Source organism: Pelodiscus sinensis, chromosome 1 (assembly GCF_049634645.1).
Source record: "Pelodiscus sinensis isolate JC-2024 chromosome 1, ASM4963464v1, whole genome shotgun sequence".
NCBI classification, from domain to species: Eukaryota; Metazoa; Chordata; order Testudines; family Trionychidae; genus Pelodiscus; species Pelodiscus sinensis.
The window spans coordinates 27,572,793-27,592,280 of NC_134711.1; the positions used below are offsets into that span (position 1 = coordinate 27,572,793).

Consider the following 19,488-nt stretch of genomic DNA (forward strand, 5'->3'; position numbering starts at 1 on the left):
TGATGCTTTGAAAAACGATTAGTGTACCTTATAATGTACTGGGCCCAGTATCATAAATGAAATTACCTAACTTTATATAAAAAACCCTTGTTCAACATTTTAGGCCCAACGTTAACTGAAACACAACTTTTGCAGAAAATCATTATTTCCCGATTACCCCATATGTATAAATATTTCCCCTCCAAACGATCACTCATAGATACAAGAAAAGAAAACAGAATTTGAATTAATTCTTAGCATAAACAAAGTTGTACCTGTCTCCCATAGGGTCAGATTGCACCTACCCATAGCACAACTGCACAGAGGAGGAAAAAGAAAGATCTTTCTCCTTTGCAGTCTCAGTGCAAGGGACAGACATAATTATAGGTCCTGTCCTCAGAAACTACAGGGCTGCTTCTTACTAGTGTATGAGCGTCCCCATATGACATGAGGGTGAGGGCGCTTTCTATACAGAGGTGAAAGTAAAGCAGTGCACCCCGGTGCACCATTCCAGCAAGAAGATGGTGGGCACTGGGATGCTACGCTGCAGGAGGAGGCGGGGGTGCTTCCAGCGGAGCTCCTGGGACTCACTTGCAAGCTGCCACACTAAACAGCAGGCAGGTTAAAGGGACTGGAAGGGAATATGCCCCCCTCCAGTCAGGGACTTGCCACAGCCCTAACCTCCCACCCTAGGATACAATTTAGGGAGAGTATTGGAATTCTACCCTCCCTCGATTCATATCAGAAAGCTGCTTGCTGTTCCCCCTTCATCACTGTCAGGGAGTGAAAGTACAGTTTGTCCTCACTGGTCTCATTCCTGACTGGGAAGCAGAGGTGAAAGGGCAGAGGAATGAGTGATGCAAGCGGTGTGCTTTCCTCTCGCTGACAGTCATGGGAAGATGAAAAGCAAGCAGCATCCTGGTATGAATCTTGGGAGGGAGGCTTCAGGCCCAAGCCCTCCTTAAATGGTGCCCTTACCCTCCACGCTGTTGCTACACCCCCCCCAACCCTCTGCCCTGAACCCCTTCACACTCCCCAGTCCCTTGCCTTGAGCCCCTCCTCACACTCCCCATCCCAGACTCTTGCACCTGTCCTCATGTCCCTCAATACTCTGAGTTCCTGCTCATACCCCCAACCCTGACTTTTTCACTCCTATCATGAATAGGAGCTGCAAGGAAGAGTTTGACTTACCTGGAGAGTGAGGAAAGGGTTAAGACAACTGAGGCTCTGCATCTAAGGGAGGGGGCTTTGGGCATTAAGCCAATGAAATGCAGATAAGGAATTTCAAACTGAGAGGGTTTTCCCCTCCTTTGTTTTGGAGTCAAGCAGCAGGTTTCCCCAGGTACAGAGCAGGAGAGATGGATTCTCCCAGGACAGACTCCTTGAATTCATTAAAATGTGCAAGTAGGGGAAAGTTTAGATAGTGTCAGGTTTTATTGTTTTCCTTGTTTAGGAATCATGTCTGAGCTGCTTAATTGTCTTTCGTGTCTCTTTTGTAATTAAAAATTACAGCCCAGGGAGAATCTCTGAGTTTATTTCACTTCATGGCTTTTAACACCCAGGCATTTACTATGCTTGCAACAGTAATTTTGTTTTAACAATAAAAAGGTTTTTTGTTTTGGTTAACCGGTATTGGTTGATCTTTGGGTTCTTAAACCAATGTGTCTAAGAGAAACCACATTAACCGAGAAAAGCAGAGCCTCATTGTTCTGTGTGGATTCTCTCTGTTTTCTCAACTCCAAGCAAAATGGAGGTTTTGGGGAGAGGGAGAGTTTTGCCTCAGGGAAGGGATTCCAAGTAGTTTTTTCCTTGGAAAAGGGTTTATTTTATATTTTTAGAAACAGTTGGTGATGGCAGCAATCAGTCTTTCTTTTTGGATCTCAGGAAAACTGAGGCTGGACAAGTTTGTCTCTGGGAGACAGGTTCTTACAGATTTTGTTCTGCTAGCTGGCCCTCATATCTACATTTGAAGTGCCAGGTTGGGAAATTCAACTGTGACAACCCCCACACTCCAACCCTTTGCCCTGAGAGCTTCTCCCCATACCTTCCAATCCAGATTACTGTACGCCCCTACATACCCAGCCCCCTATCCTAAGCCCCCCTCCCCCAACACCCCTACCACAACCCTTTGTCCTGAGTCTCTCACACTTAAATTTCTTACAGGTACTGTTGTATCGCAACCCCCCTAACCTCTTGCCCTGAACCACCCTGGAGGAATATGATATGACAGTATCTACAAGAAATTTAAGTTACTTTCACCTTTATTCCTATTAGATACTGAAATGCTGACACCATGCAGTCCACATGCCTCCTCCATAATGTTCAATTTGAAACCCCAAATTTCTAAAATAAAGTAAATCTAGGAATTAAAGAGAAAAACCTAACAACACTAAATGTAAAATTTGGGGCTATTTACTGGAATATATAGGAACCTTTGTTCAAACCTCATTGTGACTAAATACTATTTGAGTCATTTCCTTCCTCTAAGCATTTTTTTTCCCATTTCTCTGTTTCTGTATTGGGCACCAAGTTAAATCTGAAAGGGAAAAGCCAAACATTTTCTGAAAGAAGGCCATGCAAATGGTATTTTTAGTCTGAGCTGAAACAGTAGAAGCGGGACTCTCAGAAGAAAGTGACCTCACATGATGGCTTTGTGCCACAGGAAAAATAAAGCAGATGACAAGCAGGAAAAGCCTCATCACGTACATGAGCCATATCAAAGCCACTGACCTCGTTGCCTGACAAATTGAGTACTACATTCACCACATTCAGAATTGTAGGTAAAACCAATCTGCTCAATAAACTTTCCCACAATAACTCTCAAATACAACAGCATCCACACTTACATATTTTTTAAAAAAATCTCATCAATACATTTCAGCTTTTTGTTGATGACAGACTGGAAGACACTTATTTTTGTGTTTATTTTTTCATAAAAGGTGTTCAGCTATAACTATGATGGGTATCTTATAAAAGAATAAATTGACAGACTGTTATCATGGGATTTCTATTCCAGTGTAGGTTCAGGTATACATCTGTACTTATGGGGGCATATTCTGAACTGAATTCATGCCTTCATAGACAGCCATCACGATGGGAACCTCAACAGTTCAACTGCATTTTAAGTGCTCTCTTGCTCAGGTTTATAATCATTGCATTGTTATTTGTATTACTGTAGTGAATTCGGAGTCTTAGACATGAACCATGACTCCATTATGCCACGTGCTGCACCAATAACTCATCAGATCCAGATATTTCAAATGTACATAGCAAATAGTTTTGAAAAATAAACCTATTCCCAGTTTCTTTCATTCTCATCTTTATACTCAAATAGATCACATACGTGAATCTGTATTTCAACAGCCTCCTTAAATCGTCGTAAAGTAGAAACCAGAACTGCTGCCAGTACATGCATAGTTGCGATACACAAACTCTTTCTTGTAATCAATGATCCTAGAAGACTCAAACCTAAGGACTGTATTTCTACGGGAAAAGAGATAATTAACATTAAGTAGGGACTGGTACCCCCTGCTCGCTAAGCTCCCCAAACCCAGCTCTCCCCGCCACGTGCCACCAGGGAGGGCTGGGCTGCGGGTGTGCCAGCACAGGCACCTTCTCTCCTCCAACCCCCTTTCTTTCCTCCCCTCCCATACCTCCCTCCAGCCTCCGGGAGGTAAGGAGAGCAAATCAACCTATGTGTGTGTGGAGGGGGCAGTGGGGGCAGCTTCCGCTCCCCCTCCCCCAAAGTACTGGGGAGGGGAGGGTCTGCATGGCTCCCAGCTTCTGCCTCTCCCCCCGCCCTCCCAGGAGCATCGAGGAGAGGAGGGGTTCCTTGGCTCGCATGACTTTCACCACCCCCCAGCACTTTGCCAGGTCCCATACTCTGCCCCGGGCACCAGAAAATGGGGAGGAGGGAGGCACAGCTGAGGACTGGGGAAAGGGAAGGAGGGAGGGAGGAGTCAGGAGGGACACGCAGAGGGACACGATGACAGCACTCTGTCATCCCACAGGAAAATCGTGTGTGTGTGTGTGTGTGTGTGTGTGTGTGTGTGTGTGTAAGTCACAAGTACCTTCATCATCTGGATACATCTGTAGTGTGTGAAGTACAGTGTCTGTAGCTCCTTGTTGAGATAATATTTGTAGTGCACCAGAACATTCTGCTATACAAGAAAGTATTTTTAATCCACATTTCTGAATGCCAGGATTTCCAATAAACTAAAAAAGAAATTAATACAAAATAAAGTCAGATTTTTTTCTATGCTACTCAATGTGATAAAGACAATTGCTTGTGTTTTTTCTCCCAAAAGGTATAAAATTGTAGCTGATATGAGAGTAATCATTGCAATTAAATTTGCACAAGCCTTTCCATTATACCCTCTATTTCAGCTTTTAATAACTTTCCATGGTATTCACCTTTCAGGCTGACATCTTCCATGCTTAGTCTTTATGTAAAGTTGAATATTTTTGTGAAAGTTGTTTTGAGTATAAAGCCAGAGGGGAGGGGGAGGAGGAGAGCATTTTCACCACTATAAAAAAAGCCTCTGTGAAACAAGACAAATGGCTCAAAAAACGGTGAGGCTTTTCAAAGTATTTTCCTTTTAATAATCCAAAGGCCAGCATCATCTGGGTTCAGCCTAAACAGGTACATGAACCTTCAAAAATATCTCCACTTTTTCAGTTATGTAATAAATGTTAGGGAAGAATGATCAAAAATAACCTGTTTCACTTCATTTACAATTTTAACCTCAAAACAAAGTGCCAGCCTGTTGTTCTGCTGTAGGGATTCTCAACATATGGATCATGACACCCTATGAAGTTACATTTTCTCTATTTATCCTTTTCTTATCCTTTCACTTAAAAAAAAAAATACACTTCCAGCCTTTATAATGCTCTGAAAGACCCAGAATATGAACCATGCTCAAACTGATGCAGGGAGATCTGCCTGAATCTGCAATAGTTCCTAGTGTTTCTCAGCCAGTGGGTTGTGGTCCTCCATGGCGGTCACAAAATTCATTAAAGGGGCAGATCACAAGGTGTTGAAAAATGAATTATATAAAAAAAGAAAACCCCACTCTCTGTGCACCCTTACTCTTCAAAGTCAAGTATTCTTCTTTAACTCCTTGAAACATAGCTAAACAAATTACATAGTTTCAGCACTGTTAGCAGGATACATTGTTTACTATGACTACTTTTATAATAAATATAAGGGTTTCTGAAAATTTTGACTTCTTCGAAGGAGTTGCCAACCCAAAAACGTTAAGAAAACCACTCTCCGAGATGTGTGAATGGCTTCTTTTATCTCAATCATGGCCCTACAGATTACATGCATAGAATTCAGCATTTTTGCCACAGAACTGCTATTTTGCTACAGCCAGCGATCCAATGTTTTGTTTTCTGTTTCCCTATTCTGCCTCTAGCTCTCCAGATTTCATCTCAAGAGGTTGCAATCTTCCTGCTCTTCCCAATGGCTACATGGCAAGCAGTCCCTGGCAATCCTGTCTGGCATGGAAAAGAGAAACGCTTTTCTACTGGAATCCAAGAAATTAATGTTCATATTTACAGGTTTTAGTAAATCATGTTAAGACCGTGGTCACCAACCCGTCGATCGTGATCGACTGGTGGATCGCGAGGCCTCGACCAGTCGATCGCAAGGCATTGGGGAACCCCGCCTCCTATTTTTCCCCCAGCCCTGAGAAGCCCCACTACCTACCTCTAGTGTAGTGCCGGCTTCCCGTGCGAGATGGACGGAAGTCCTCTCTGAAGCCCGCGTCACTTCCGGGGGTTCCGGAAGTGCGCGGGCTGCTCCCCCTCCCACAGCTCTGTTGCGTGCTGGGGGAGGGGGCGTTGGCCCTAGAGGAGAAGTGCCAAGGCTTCCCTGCACTGCTGGCGCCGGAGGGGTGAGTTCGATGCAGGGGTTTCCCTGAGCGGCGGGAGCAGGAGTCAGCACCGGGGTTTGGCCGTGCTGCGGGAGGGAACGGAGTTGGCTGGGCCGGGCCAGGGGGTTTGACCCCGGGGTAGGCGCCCGTGGGGGTTGGCCGCGCTGCGCCGCAGGAGGGGGATTTGGCCCCGGGGCAGGTGCCTGCAGGGGTTGGCCGCGCAGCGGGAGGGGAGGGGCTGTGCCGCGGAAGGGAGGTTGGGCCCCGCCGTGGGTTGCCCTGATGAAGGCTCCTGTCGGGGTTTGGCCCCGCCGTGAAATGGGGTGGGTTGCCCCCGAGGCAGGCTCCCGCGGGGGTTTGGCCCCACCGTGGAATGGGGCGGGGGGTTGCCCCCGGGGCAGGCATGCTTGGGGTTTCCCTGCGCCATGGGGGGCCCGGAGGAGGCATGTGCTGGCTTCCCGCGGGGGGAGGGGGAGGAGGGAGAGAGAATCCGGGGAGGAGGCAGATGCAGGTGACTCTGCTGCCACTGGTACCCTGTCCCCACTCTCCAGATTCCACTCCCCTGTCCCCAGCTACAGAACTCTGTCCCCATTCCCGTCCCCACTCCCCGAACTCTGTCCCCATTCCCCGAACTCTGTCCCCACTGGCACCCTGTCCCCTGCTGCAGAATCCTGTCCTCTGCCCTCCCAGTACCCTGTTCCCTCTCCCCCGCCCCAGCCGCAGAACTCTGTCCCCACAAAATGTATAATTATAAATGCTTCATTTTAGATTTAAATAGCATGAATAAAAAACAGACCGTTAATTTCATAACTATAAACACGTGATTTTAATTTTATATATCGCATAATTTAAAAATAAAGTGTTTATCAGAGTGTGTAAGTAAAGGCTGGGGATAGCAAGTGATGGACAGGAGACTAGAGAGGGCGGGGCTTCACGAAAGGGGCAGGGCTTCACGAAAGGGGCGGGGCGGTAGATCTTTGCCTGTTCAGAGATTCAAAAAGTGATCTTCGGTGTAAAAAGGTTGGAGACCACTGTGTTAAGAGAACAGCTGGCAGTTTTGTGCAAATTGCATTAAATTCCAGATTAGACAGGACATTGTGTGTAAAGCAGTCTTTTATCATAAACAATTGCAAATTAATTGAATGTCTCAAATGTTTTAATAAATATATATACTAGAATTACTGCATCAAAGATGAACTTCTCTGGCATATTCCAGAAAAAAAACCAATAATGCAGACGAACACAGGTATGAGAGGTCATCTAGGGTAATCTTTATCAGATCAACAGGAAAATGATTTATAACTTTGAATGCAATAAAATAAGTCATAACTATAAAATACAAAGCAAATTTATTAGGATAAAAATTTTAACCATACCCTGTTTAATGCATCAAGAACTAGTGTGTGAGTCCCCTCCAACAAACACTGGTTTTTAATTACTTTTAAAGTAAGCACCAAGTCAGCATCTCCCACTATTCCTGAAGAACGATTTTGCCGTTCTTTCATTGTAGCTGTAACAAAGAAAAACACTTCCTCAGGGAAACAGATTTCACATTTTCTTTGAAAAAGCAATACAATCAAACTAATGCAAACTTATTTACAAATATCTCATGAGATCTGTGCGATGGGGTGTACTCTCCACACTGACCCTGAGAGGGTAAATTAGGCCCAAATAACCCATAATCTACATCTGAAGGAGAGCCATGGGGCAAGAGTTGATTAAATGAGGCCCAGCAGGATAGAAATATAGTGTGTCTGTATAAAACAAGGAAACTTATAGACTCATAGACTTTAAGGTCAGAAGGGACCATTATGATCATCTAGTCTGACCCCTTGCACAGTGCAGGCAACAGAATCTCACCCACCCCTCCTAGAATAATCCTCTCACCTATATCTCAGATATTGAAACCTTCAAATACTTTGAAGACCCCAAGACGCAGAGAATCCTCTAGCTGTGATCTGTACCCCATGCTACAGAGGAAGGCGAAAAACCTCCAGGGCCTCTACCAATCTACCCTGGAGGAAAATTCCTTCCCGACCCCAAATATGGCGATCAGCTAAACCCTGAGCATGTGGGCAAGACTCATCAGCCAGACACCCAGAAAGTTCTCTATAGTAACTCCTATCATCCCTCCATTGACCTATTTCCCACTGATAATGAATGGTCAATTAGTTACCAAGATCATGTTATCTCATCAAACCATCCCCTTCATAAACTCATCGGCTACGTCTACATTGGCCCCTTTTCCAGAAAGGGGAATGTTAATTTCACGAGTCGTAATAGGGAAATCCGCGGGGGATTTAAATATCCCCCGCGGCATTTAAATAAAAATGTCCGCCGCTTTTTTCCGGCTTTTAGAAAAGCCGGAAAAGAGCATCTACACTGGCCCCGATCCTCCGGAAAAAAAGCCCTACTTTGAAGTAGGAATAAAATCCTCCGGAAAAGGGCTTTTTTTCCGGAGGATCGGGGCCAGTGTAGACGCTCTTTTCCGGCTTTTCTAAAAGCCGGAAAAAAGCGGCGGACATTTTTATTTAAATGCCACGGGGGATATTTAAATCCCCCGCGGATTTCCCTATTACAACTCGTGAAATTAACATGCCCCTTCCGGAAAATGGGCCAATGTAGACGAGCCCATCTAGTTTAATCTTGAAACCAGATAGATCTTTTGCCCCCACTACTTCCCTTGAAAGGCCGTTCCAGAACCTCACTCCTCTAATGGTTAGAAACCTTCGTCTAATCTCAAGTCTAAACTTCCTACTAGCCAGCTTATATCCATTTGTTCTTGTGTCCACATTGGTATTAAGCTTAAATAATTCCTCTCCCTCCCTGGTATTTATCCCTCTAATATATTTAAAGAGTGCAATCATGTCCCCCCTCAGCCTTCTTTTGGTTAAGGTAAACAAGCCAAGCTCCTGCGTCCCTGTACTGCTAATTGAAGACCTTTGGTAGCAGTGTTTGTTCAGCCCCTGGCTGCACTGCTTCTTGCCTGCCATGAGGCTAGGCAGTGTGTGCAGGCAAACCCTCCTCAGTTCTTATTCTACCGCAGTCAATTACAAGAACTCTGAAATACAGGAGAGGAGGGAGTGGCATGGTGCACCTATCGGAACACATCTTAAAGAACCATAGTTACTGCACAAGGTGAGCAATTTCTTGTTTTCAGAGTAGTGTTCCTATTGGTGCTCCACTCTCACCAACTCCCATCACTAGAAGCTAGGGAAATTGTCAGAACTGCTGCTTCAAATTGGAGGGCTGAAAGGAATTTGGTTGAGTTTCTGTTTCTTTTGGGTAATCTTCCATTCCTTGGATCATCCTAGTGGCCCTTCTTTGTACCTGTTCCAGTTTGAATTTATCCTTCTTAAACATGGGAGACCAAAACTGCACACAGTATTCCAAATGGGGTCTCACCAATGCCTTGTATAATGGCACTAACACCTCCTTATCCCTACTGGAAATACCTTGCCTAATACAGCCCAAGACCATATTAGCCTTTTTCACAGCCATGTCACAGTGGCGGTTCATAGTCATTCTATAATCATCCACGACTCCGAGGTCCTTCTCCTCCTCTGTTACTTCCAACTGATGTGTCCCCAGCTTATAACTAAAATTCTTGTTATTAATCCCTAAATGCATAACCTTACACTTCTCACTATTAAATTTCATCCTATTGCTATCACTCCAATTTACAAGATCATCCAGATCTTCCTGTAGGATATCCCGATCCTTTTCTGAATTGGCAATAGCTCCCAACTTTGTGTCATTCGCAAATTTTATTAGGACACTTCCACTTTTGGTGCCAAGGTCAGCGATAAAAAGATTAAAAAAAATTGGCCCCAAAACTGATTCTGTGTCTGAGGCAAGAAATCTACATTTATTCACTGGGAATGGGGGAAGCAAGCCCAGAGAAAGTGAAAAACCAAAAAGATAGGCAAGGCTCAGAGGTCAAACCCTGAATGTGGATGAGAGGCCCTCTGAGTTGGGATCCAAAAGTAGAGTTTAGGCTGTGTCCCTCTACCAGCTAAGTAGCATTGGTGGATCAGCGAGCAGGAAGTCTGCCTGAACCCATCTGTCAAGAGGGAATGGTGATCTGGCCAGAGGACTGGCCGGGGTATGGTGATCTGGTCAGAAGACTGATTGATCAAGCGGAATTTGTGGTTATTGGGAGTGAAAGAGGCCTGCCAGGGGACGATGGGAGAGACACCACTGGAGATTAGCCAAAGCTAATTTCGAGGGTGCCTTGCAAAGATGCCACCAGTGGTTAGTGCACTTCATGATAACCTAATTCTACTTTTTCCACTGTTTTCACACTCCTGTAATAATATCACTGACTAGAGTTACTAAAGAGTCCATTGTCTTAGAAATCAATTTCCCCATCCTGTTGCTTATTATGAAACAAATACTCCAAAGAATTTTTGTTGCAGCACACTGATGTTTTTTGTATGTGACCTTCTATAATATGTTCATCCTTCACAAACTGAACCCTGATTATTCTCAAACCCAGTAAAATAAGATGTGGTAGAGAGAGATCATGTACTTTTCTGAGAGCGGGGATGAACTCCCTACATAATAAGAATGTTGGACACCAGTCTATAGCAGATTCAAGAGAAATATTTTGTTTTTGATTTAAGTTCAAAATCAAGCAGTAAATTAATTACTTAATGAAGCTCTCTGTTTCTTAATGGCATACTAATTACATTAAAATGCCTTTGGGATTTTCTTGGAAGGAAAACACTTAAAAGACCTTACTTTTGGCAGCACATTAGGAGCCAAATTATATTCCCAGATAACATAAATAGAAATCAGGCTCACATAAAAGAGCAGAAGATGGCCTTGTTAGTTTAACATTTGTGTAGTAATAAGCACTCATGGCAAAGTGACAGTACAGAAGTACACAGATATCATTTAAAAGATTCCTTAGGATTCAAGAATGTACTCATTTTTTCTATGAAAGAATAACTTTCTTCATGTACTAATCTTCAAATGCCAACCAGGATAATATGCAAAGGAAAAAACAACTTATGCCTTTTTTGGCATCATTATGATAGACCATGGCCCATAGGATTTTAGCAAAGAAGGAGAATTTTCCTGCTCGTTAAGAGTTGAATATCAAATCTGAATGGAGAAATAATAAGATTATATTATAAGGGACAAGAAACTGAAATCTGAGCTTGTAAGAGAGACCTACATTTTAGTCAAACTGTTTACAACTATTTGTTTTTGTCAATATCCATTTAACTGAAGCTCCTAACATACACTTGCAAGAAATACTGTCTTTAGAAGATTCAGTTCTCAGACCTCTTTAGTTAAGACTGAAAAAGCTCCCACTCCAGATCTCTAGTACTTTAATGAGACTGACAGCAAAAACAGAGAAGACAACACTTAATACAATCGATTTTTTTTAAATGCTATGGTAACAAAAACAAGTCATTTCTAACCCAGTGCACGCCTTCTGTTTCTACACAACAGAACAAAAAGAATACACAGTTCACCCCTCTATGCACCCTTCTGGCAGATTGCTTCTTAGGGGTTTCTTTGGAAAGGATTTCCTAAATCATTTAGTTTGTCCTCAAACTATTTGCTGTACGTAAAAGCTAACATATTTCTATTCTTGGAATCACTGCTCCCACTGCTTGGTATCTGAGAGAGTTACTGTTCTATATTAGGGATGTTAAAATGTGTTTATTAAGGTGAATGCGTAACACGTTTAGATGGGGGAGGCAGTTGCCCACCTGCCAAGTCTCCCCCCCCGCACTTCTGCCTCTAATACAGAGGCATCAGCGCAGGAGGGGAGGGGGATGTGCGTAACTATGAAGGTTAACCGATGAGCCCAGGCCCAATGATTAACCATTTACACAATCATATCCCTATTATATATTAAACTGAAGTAATACCTCTGGTTAGTCTATTCAATTTGAAAGAGATTCTGTTATTTTTTGTCTGATACCAATGAAACATCCAATAATTAAAGTATAAATGGATCCACACTCCCTAAAAGTCTATAAGCAGTATCAAGGTAAGCATCAATGGACCAAATTCATCACTGATGAAGTCAACAGAATTTCAGCAGTGATGGGTTTGGCCCAAGATGTTCAATGTCTGTCAAGCTTTTTCTTCTACCTTTAGCAATATTTCTATCCATTTCAATCATAAATGTTCGCATTGAGTTACATAGAATTTCAAGAAAAATTACTTATAAGAACAGGATTGATGATTAAATATTTCAAGAAAGATCAGAAAACAACCTTATTTATATTCTCCTATTTGATGGATAATGCCAACTATTTTCTTTAGATGACTTACCAGGGATCATAAAGTGTGAAACGACTCGAAGTGCCTCTAGCTGTACAGATGGCACCTTTTCATGTTGCCTCATGGCCTTTACAACTTCTGATGCAACTGCTATCATCATATCTAGATGAGGAAAACTGACAGAAAATATTCATTTACAGAATAAATAAAATAATTCATTTCTAAATTGCATATTTATTTTGGTAAATAGCAGTATAAGAGCCTGCATACTCAGTTTTAACAAGCACACAAATTCAGCTATTGTAGTTTTCTTTCTTATATAGTATTTTCATATATTTAATTTCTATTTATAATACTAAATGCAATTATTTCCCTCTTAGAACATTCAGAAGTTTTCTATGGAGTGCAGACCAGTAACATACAGAGCATGTTACTGTGAAGTGTACATGTTCCACTTTAACCAAGAAAGAATATGTGACCTCCCTTGATCCTATTGCCCCATAATTTCCAAACAAATTCATGAACTGACAGATGTTTGCAGAAATGAACACAAAATCTGTTATATCAGCTTCCGGTCAATTATAACTGCATTTATTAAGATAAAAAACAAACCTTAGCTCAGGTTGCCATTCCCAAACGTGTAGCAACAGACTCTAATTAGCTTTTGAGGACATTCCCTTTAATGATTTTTCATAATTTTAAAAGTGGAAAAAATAGCACCTAAACACTCGCTAAAGATGCTATCTTTGGGGTTTTCTAAATTTCACACTTTCACAGAAATGTTTCTGTCTATTACAAAACAATTAGGCCAGTGGTCCCTAAACTGTGGGAACCCATCCTAGGGAATGTTTGGGGGGGGGCGGCAGGAGAGGAGGCAATGGTATCTAGGTCAGGCCCCACAGGGGATGGAGACAATGCGCCAGCCAACCCTGCTCTGCCCCTGGCTCCCAACCGTGGCTCTAGCTCCACTCCTGACATTCATGTGATAAGGATATAAAAGGTAATATTTGATCAGCAAGATGAAGTTACTTACCTTGTGCTGTAACAATGTTTCTTTGAGATGTGTGTCCCTATGAGAACATCAGTGCAGATGTGTCTGCGTCCCTGTACTGCTAATTGAAGACCTTTGGTAGCAGTGTTCGTTCAGCCCCTGGCTGCACTGCTTCTTGCCTGCCATGAGGCTAGGCAGTGTGTGCAGGCAAACCCTCCTCAGTTCTTATTCTACCGCAGTCAATTACAAGAACTCTGAAATACAGGAGAGGAGGGAGTGGCATGGTGCACCTATCGGAACACATCTTAAAGAACCATAGTTACTGCACAAGGTGAGCAATTTCTTGTTTTTAGAGTAGTGTTCCTATTGGTGCTCCACTCTCACCAACTCCCATCACTGGAAGCTAGGGAAATTGTCAGAACTGCTGCTTCAAATTGGAGGGCTGAAAGGAATTTGGTTGAGTTTCTGTTTCTTTTGGATAATCTTGGTTGGCTTCTTCCTCTGTGGCTCATAAGATCTTCGTGATAAGTATTGTGAGGAGCAGGCCTTGAATGGTGGTCTAGGGCTGTACAAAAGGCAGGACAATGTAGCACTTTAAAGACTAACAAGATGGTTTATTAGATGATGAGCTTTCGTGGGCTGTACAGTTTGAACTTCTCTAAATTGGGATTCTGGTTTGGTAACATCCATAGTCCAGCAAGCCATGGATGTTCCTGGACCAGAGAACCCTGGTGGCTAGGAGTCTGGCCTCAGGAGGGCCGGTGGCAGTGGGGCTGGGAGCCCTGGCAGGGCCGCGGGGTAGGCAGCCCTAACAAGGCCAAGAGCTCAGCCATTCCATTGACCTCTCCTGGTCCTGCAAACTCCCTCATTTGGTGCCAGATCAGGGAGGTCCAACCTGTACTTTTTTTTAGGGTAGAAAAAAGTACATATCCTGAGGAATCAAAGAGTTTCCCTAGACTCCTTCAATGTGTGAAGGGATGTGTTGGACTTTTGGGCAAATAATTTTGTTGCTTCTAAATAAAGGTCATCTACAGTAGTTTGGATCTCTGTAGGGAAGATGAATGAATGAAGCCACAGAGCCAATCTCATCACAATGACACCATGTCAGCTGCATCTAGCGCACACTGCGGGGTTATTTGGCCAGTTGGCCCTTATTGACTATTTTCTTATAAGAATCAGGAAGTTGCTCAATAGCAGTTTCATATGGTTCTGATAGTCATATTTTGCCAATATAGCTTGGTAGTTTGCTACACAGAACTGGAGAGTGGTTGAGGAATGTGACTTTCTGCCAAACAGATCCAGTCATTTCCAGTCCTGGTCAAAAGGGTGGATTTAACTGACTGCACCCACAATGATTAAATTGTGAGGTGGGTGGGAAAAGAAACTCCATGTCCTTTGCTAGCACAATACTTTTAATCTGCTTGCTTCTATGTTGGTAGGCCCGTTGCAGAGATCTGCCGCATGGCTCTGTGTGCGCGCCCAGGAGAGCATCATCAATGGGAAGGGCAACAATGGAGGAGAGGAGGTAGAAGAATGTAAAATGTTCACCAATTTATGGTGGGACTCACTCACTTGTAAGAGTATTTTCAGAATTTCTGCCACCCTGTGTGCCAGGTCCTGGAATAGTTTGAAATCATCAGCCATGGCTAGCGGAGGTAGCATCATTGCCTTATCTGGTGATGATAAATGGGCTTGAGGAGTGACTTCCTCCTCCACCTAAGCCTTTACTTCCTCCTTTTTCAGAAACCCTCAAAGCTGCTGCTGAAGAGAGGTGTCTCCTTACTTTCTGATATGCCACACTATAAGCATGGGAGGCTTGTTGTCTCAGATCCAATCATGTGTCCAAGTACGACCACTGTGATGGGTAGGGGCCTAAAGGTTGGCACTGTGCTTGAGCAAAACAGAAATGCTGTGCATCAACAGGACAATAATTCTGATGTCCATAGTGAAATCCCATATGGAATATAAGACGTGTGGTTGGGAACCTATGCCCTCTGGCTCACATTCTGACTTCGACGAAAGAAAGGCAGTGTGCAGCAGGAAGACTTCAGCACATCCAGGGATCTAGGTCAACTTGGAATCAAGGCCCTGCTATTGAGTGGGAGTTTGAGTCTTAGCTCTTTGTCTTTCCTGGACTTGGGTTTCAGTTGCTGACACAAGCCACATTTTGTGGAATGTGCTTCTCTTCCAGGACGCAAATGCACTGCAAGTGTCAGTCAGTCACTAGGATAGATGCCTTGCAACTGAGACACTTTTTGACACCCAGAGAGCTGAACATACCTTAGTTCAGGGGATTCCCTCCACCCCTTTCCCCACCCCCACACAGTTGGAGACAAACCCTTTTCTTTGGCACAGCCAGATAAAATATAAACAAGTAGTAAAGAAAAAGTTTTTTAAGACGCTAAAAATATGTGATTCTAAGAGAGTTAATGACCCATAAACGGACAGCTATTCCTCCATCTCTAGCCAGGAGCAGCTGAGAAAAAACTGAGGAGGGTTCACGAGTGTGCACTAGCTAGCCTCATGACAGGCAAGTATAAACAAGTAGTAAAGAAAATTTTTTTAAGACGCTAAAAATATGTGATTTTAAGAGAGTTAATGACCCATAAACGGACAGCTATTCCTCCATCTCTAGCCAGGGGCAGTTGAGAAAAAACTGAGGAGGGTTCACGAATGTGCACTAGCTAGCCTCATGACAGGCAAGGAGTAGAATCATAGAACTGGAAGGGACCTTGAGAGATCATCAAGTCCAGTCCTCTTCCCTCACAGCAGGACCAAGTACCTTCTACATCATCCCTGACAGATATCTACCCAACCTGCTCTTAAATAGCTCCCGTGATGGAGATTCCACAACCTCCATAGGCAATTTATTCCAGTATTTAACCACCCTGACAAAGTTTTTCCTAATGTCCAACCTAAACCTCCCTTGCTGCAGTTTAAGCCCATTGCTTCTTGTCCTATCCTCAGAGACCAAGGAAGACAATTTTCTTCCTCCTCCTTATAACATCCTTTTAGATGCTTGACAACTGCTATCATGTCCCCTATCAGTCTTCTCCTTTCTAAACTAAACAAGCCCAATTCTTTCAGTCTTCCCTCATAAGTCATGGTTTCTAGACCTTTAATCATTTTTGTTGCTCTTCTCTAGACCTTCTCCAATTTCCCCACATCCTTCTTAAAATGCAGTGCTCAGAACTGGACAAAATATTCCAATTGAGGCTTAATCAGCACAGAGTAGAGCGGAAGAATGACTTCTCGTGTCTCTTGCTCACAACACTCCGGTTAATGCATCCCAGAATCATGTTTGCTTTTTTTTGCAACAGTGTCACAGTGTTGACTCATATTTAGCTTGTGATCCATTATGATCCCTAAATCCCTTTCTGCTGTACTCCTTCCTAGACAATCAATCACGTTCGATTTTGTATGCGTGAATCTGATCATTCCTACCTAAGAGGAGTACAGGCAGTCCCCGGGTTACGTACAAGATAAGAACAAACCTACAGTCCCTAAGTTGAATCTGTATGTAAGTCGGAACTGGCGTCCAGATTCAGCCGCTGCTGAAACTGACCGCCAGTTCTGACTTACATACAGAATCAACTTAAGAACCCCAAGTGTCCCCAAGTCAGCTGCTGCTGAAATTGATCAGCAGCTTATTCCAGGAAGCCTGGGGCAGAGCAACTCTGCCTCAGGCTTCCTGTAGTCAGCGCTGGTAAGTTTCAGCAGAGGCTAAATCAGGACGCCTGGGGCAGAGCAGCTGGGGTGCTGCTGGGTTGGACCAGTAGCGCCCAGAGCGGCGCTGCGGGACCAACCGGCAGCACTCCAGCTGCTCTGCCACAGGCATCCGGAGAAAAGCCTAGTCTGCTGGGGGAGGGCGTACTAGCTGCGCCCCCCCCCCCACCCCAGCAGACCAGGAAGACACGGGCGGCGGACCCAGACGCCCCGCGGCTGTCCTGCTGCCGGCGTCCTCAGAGGCTTTGCTCCCCGTCTCCCTGGTCTGCTGGAGACCAGCAGACCAGGGAGACGGGGAGCAAAGCCTCTGAGGACGCCGGCAGCAGGACAGCCGCGGGGCGTCTGGGCTGTCCCGCTGCCGGCTTGCCCCGCGGCTTCTGCCCGAGCCCCCCCCCGCGGCTTTGCAAAGCCTCGGGGATGCCGGCAGCGGAGCAGCCCAGGTGCGCCTGGGGTGCCCCGCTGCCCGAGCCCCCCCCTCGGCTTTGCAAAGCCTCGGGGAAGCCGGCAGTGGAGCAGTCCAGGCACGCCTGGGCTGCCTCGCTGCCCGAGCCCCCCCGCGGCTTTGCAAAACCTCGGGGAAGCCGGCAGTGGAGCAGTCCAGCGCCCCTGGGCTGCCCGAGCCCCTCCGCGGCTTTGCTCTGCGTCTTCCTGGTCTGCAGACCAGGGAGACGCAGAGAAAGCCCCAGAGTACACGGGCGGCAGGACCGCGAGGTCCCGCAGTCCGTGTACTCTGGGGCAGCCCCGTTCGTAACTGCGGATCCGATGTAAGTTGGATCCGACGTAAGTCGGGGACTGCCTGTACTTCACATTTGTCCTTATTATACTTCATCCTATTTACCTCAGACCATTTCTCTAGTTTGTCTAGATCATTGTGAATTATGACCCTATCCTCCACACCACTTGGAACCCCTCCCAGCTTGGTATCATCTGCAAACTTAATAAGCGTACTTTCTATGCCATCATCTAAATCATTGATGAAGATATTGAACAGAACTGGACCCAAAACGGACCCTTGAAGAATTCAACTTATGTCATGTCCTTCCAGCATGATTGAGAGCCATTAATAACTACTCTCTGAGAACAGGTATCCAGCCAGTTATGCACCCACCTTATAGTAGCCCCATTTGGGTTGTATTTCCTAGTTTATTGATAAGAAGGTCATGCAAGACCATGTTAAATGCCTTACCAAAGTCTAGGTATACCAAGTCCACCGCTTCTCCCTTATCCACAAGACTTGATATCCTATCAAAGAAAGCTATCAAATTGGTTTGGCACAGTTTGTTCTTTACAAATCCATGCTGGCTATTACCTATTACCTTATTATCTTCCACATGTTTGCAGATGGATTCCTTAATTACTTGCTCCATTATCTTCCCTGGCACAGAAGTGAAACTAGTTTGTAGTTTCCTGGGCTGTTCTTATTTTCCTTTTCATAGATGAACACTATATTCGTCCTTTCCCAGTCTTATGGGAGTTCTCCTGACTTCCATGATTTTTCAAAGATGATAGCTAAAGGCTCAGATGCCTTCTCTACCAGCTGTTACTGTTTCTCACTCTTCACTGAGCAACGGGCCTACCCTGCCCTTGGTCTTCCCCTTGCTTCTAAATATATTTGTAGAATGTCTTCTAGTTACTCTTTATGTCTCTAGCTATATGTAGCTTGTTTTGTGCCTTTGCCTTTCTAACCTTGCCCCTGCATACTTGTGTTGTTTGCTTATATTCATCCTTTGTATTTGTAAATAGCAATGAATGCAAGGGCTGAACTGACACTGCTACCAAACTTCTCTGATTAGCCGTATCTGCAGTGGAGCACCCTAAGACAATACCTGAAGAACAATTACCACTTCTAATTCCATTGTTTCTAAACAAGCAATGGCTTCTCATTAGAATAGTTTGGAAGAACAGGGCATGCAAATTCATTCATTACATAATGCTGAAACAGAAAATAACAGATTTTACCACTGTTTAGAATTACAATAATTTACTTTGAAAAGAACCCTCTGCTTTTTTTTTTTTTTTTAAATAGAAAGACTGGTTCAGGCAGAGTGAACTCCATCTCTATTTAAAAAATAGAAAAAAAACAGGAGAGAAAAAATAGATTAAAATATACTTAATAGCAAGATTTTGGGATAGACTTGATTTTGTATATTTATATACATATTTATATATACAAATTAAAATTTATCAGCACTCTTGATATCAAATTTTGATTAACTCGATATAAAAGTCAGCAAAAATCAGACTATTATTTGTACGTGTTACAATACTTCAGGCACAGATATTCTTTCCACAATATTTACTACTGTGTCACCTGCCCTGAAAAGGGAATGAGAAGTGAAAGAAACTGAAAGTTTGTTTAACTTTATAGTAATCAGAGCTGTGGTATTCATCTGAATTTCTTAAACCACAGTGATCTTGATGCCTGCCAATGCAACAGTGCTTTATTAGAATTATTTCCTCTCCTTTCCAAGAAACGTTTACTCAATTTTTGTATACTGATACACTGGTCTTTACTTCACAGGGGATAATTTAGTATTAAAAAAAAAAGGTTATAACACAATGAAAAAGTAAGTTCCTATGAAGTCTAATGGGATTGCTTGAATGAATAAGGACAGTTGAATAAGAGTTTGAAGGACTGAGCACTACAGTATCATTACAATCTAAGGTGCA

The 19,488-nt window shown here is 43.8% G+C and overlaps 1 protein-coding gene across 2 annotated transcripts in view; it reads right to left on the minus strand.

The window, feature by feature from the left end:
* The window catches only part of LRRK2 (leucine rich repeat kinase 2), a 121,927-nt gene that overhangs the window by 64,864 nt on the left and 37,575 nt on the right, over positions 1-19,488 (minus strand). For both annotated transcript variants that reach the window (XM_075927384.1, XM_075927389.1), the window contains exons 13-16: positions 12,153-12,277; positions 7,232-7,365; positions 4,050-4,194; positions 3,323-3,462 (exon numbers count right to left, since the gene is read on the minus strand). In XM_075927384.1, coding sequence (XP_075783499.1) covers positions 3,323-3,462; positions 4,050-4,194; positions 7,232-7,365; positions 12,153-12,277 — 544 coding nt within the window. The remainder of the gene's footprint in view (positions 1-3,322; positions 3,463-4,049; positions 4,195-7,231; positions 7,366-12,152; positions 12,278-19,488) is intronic.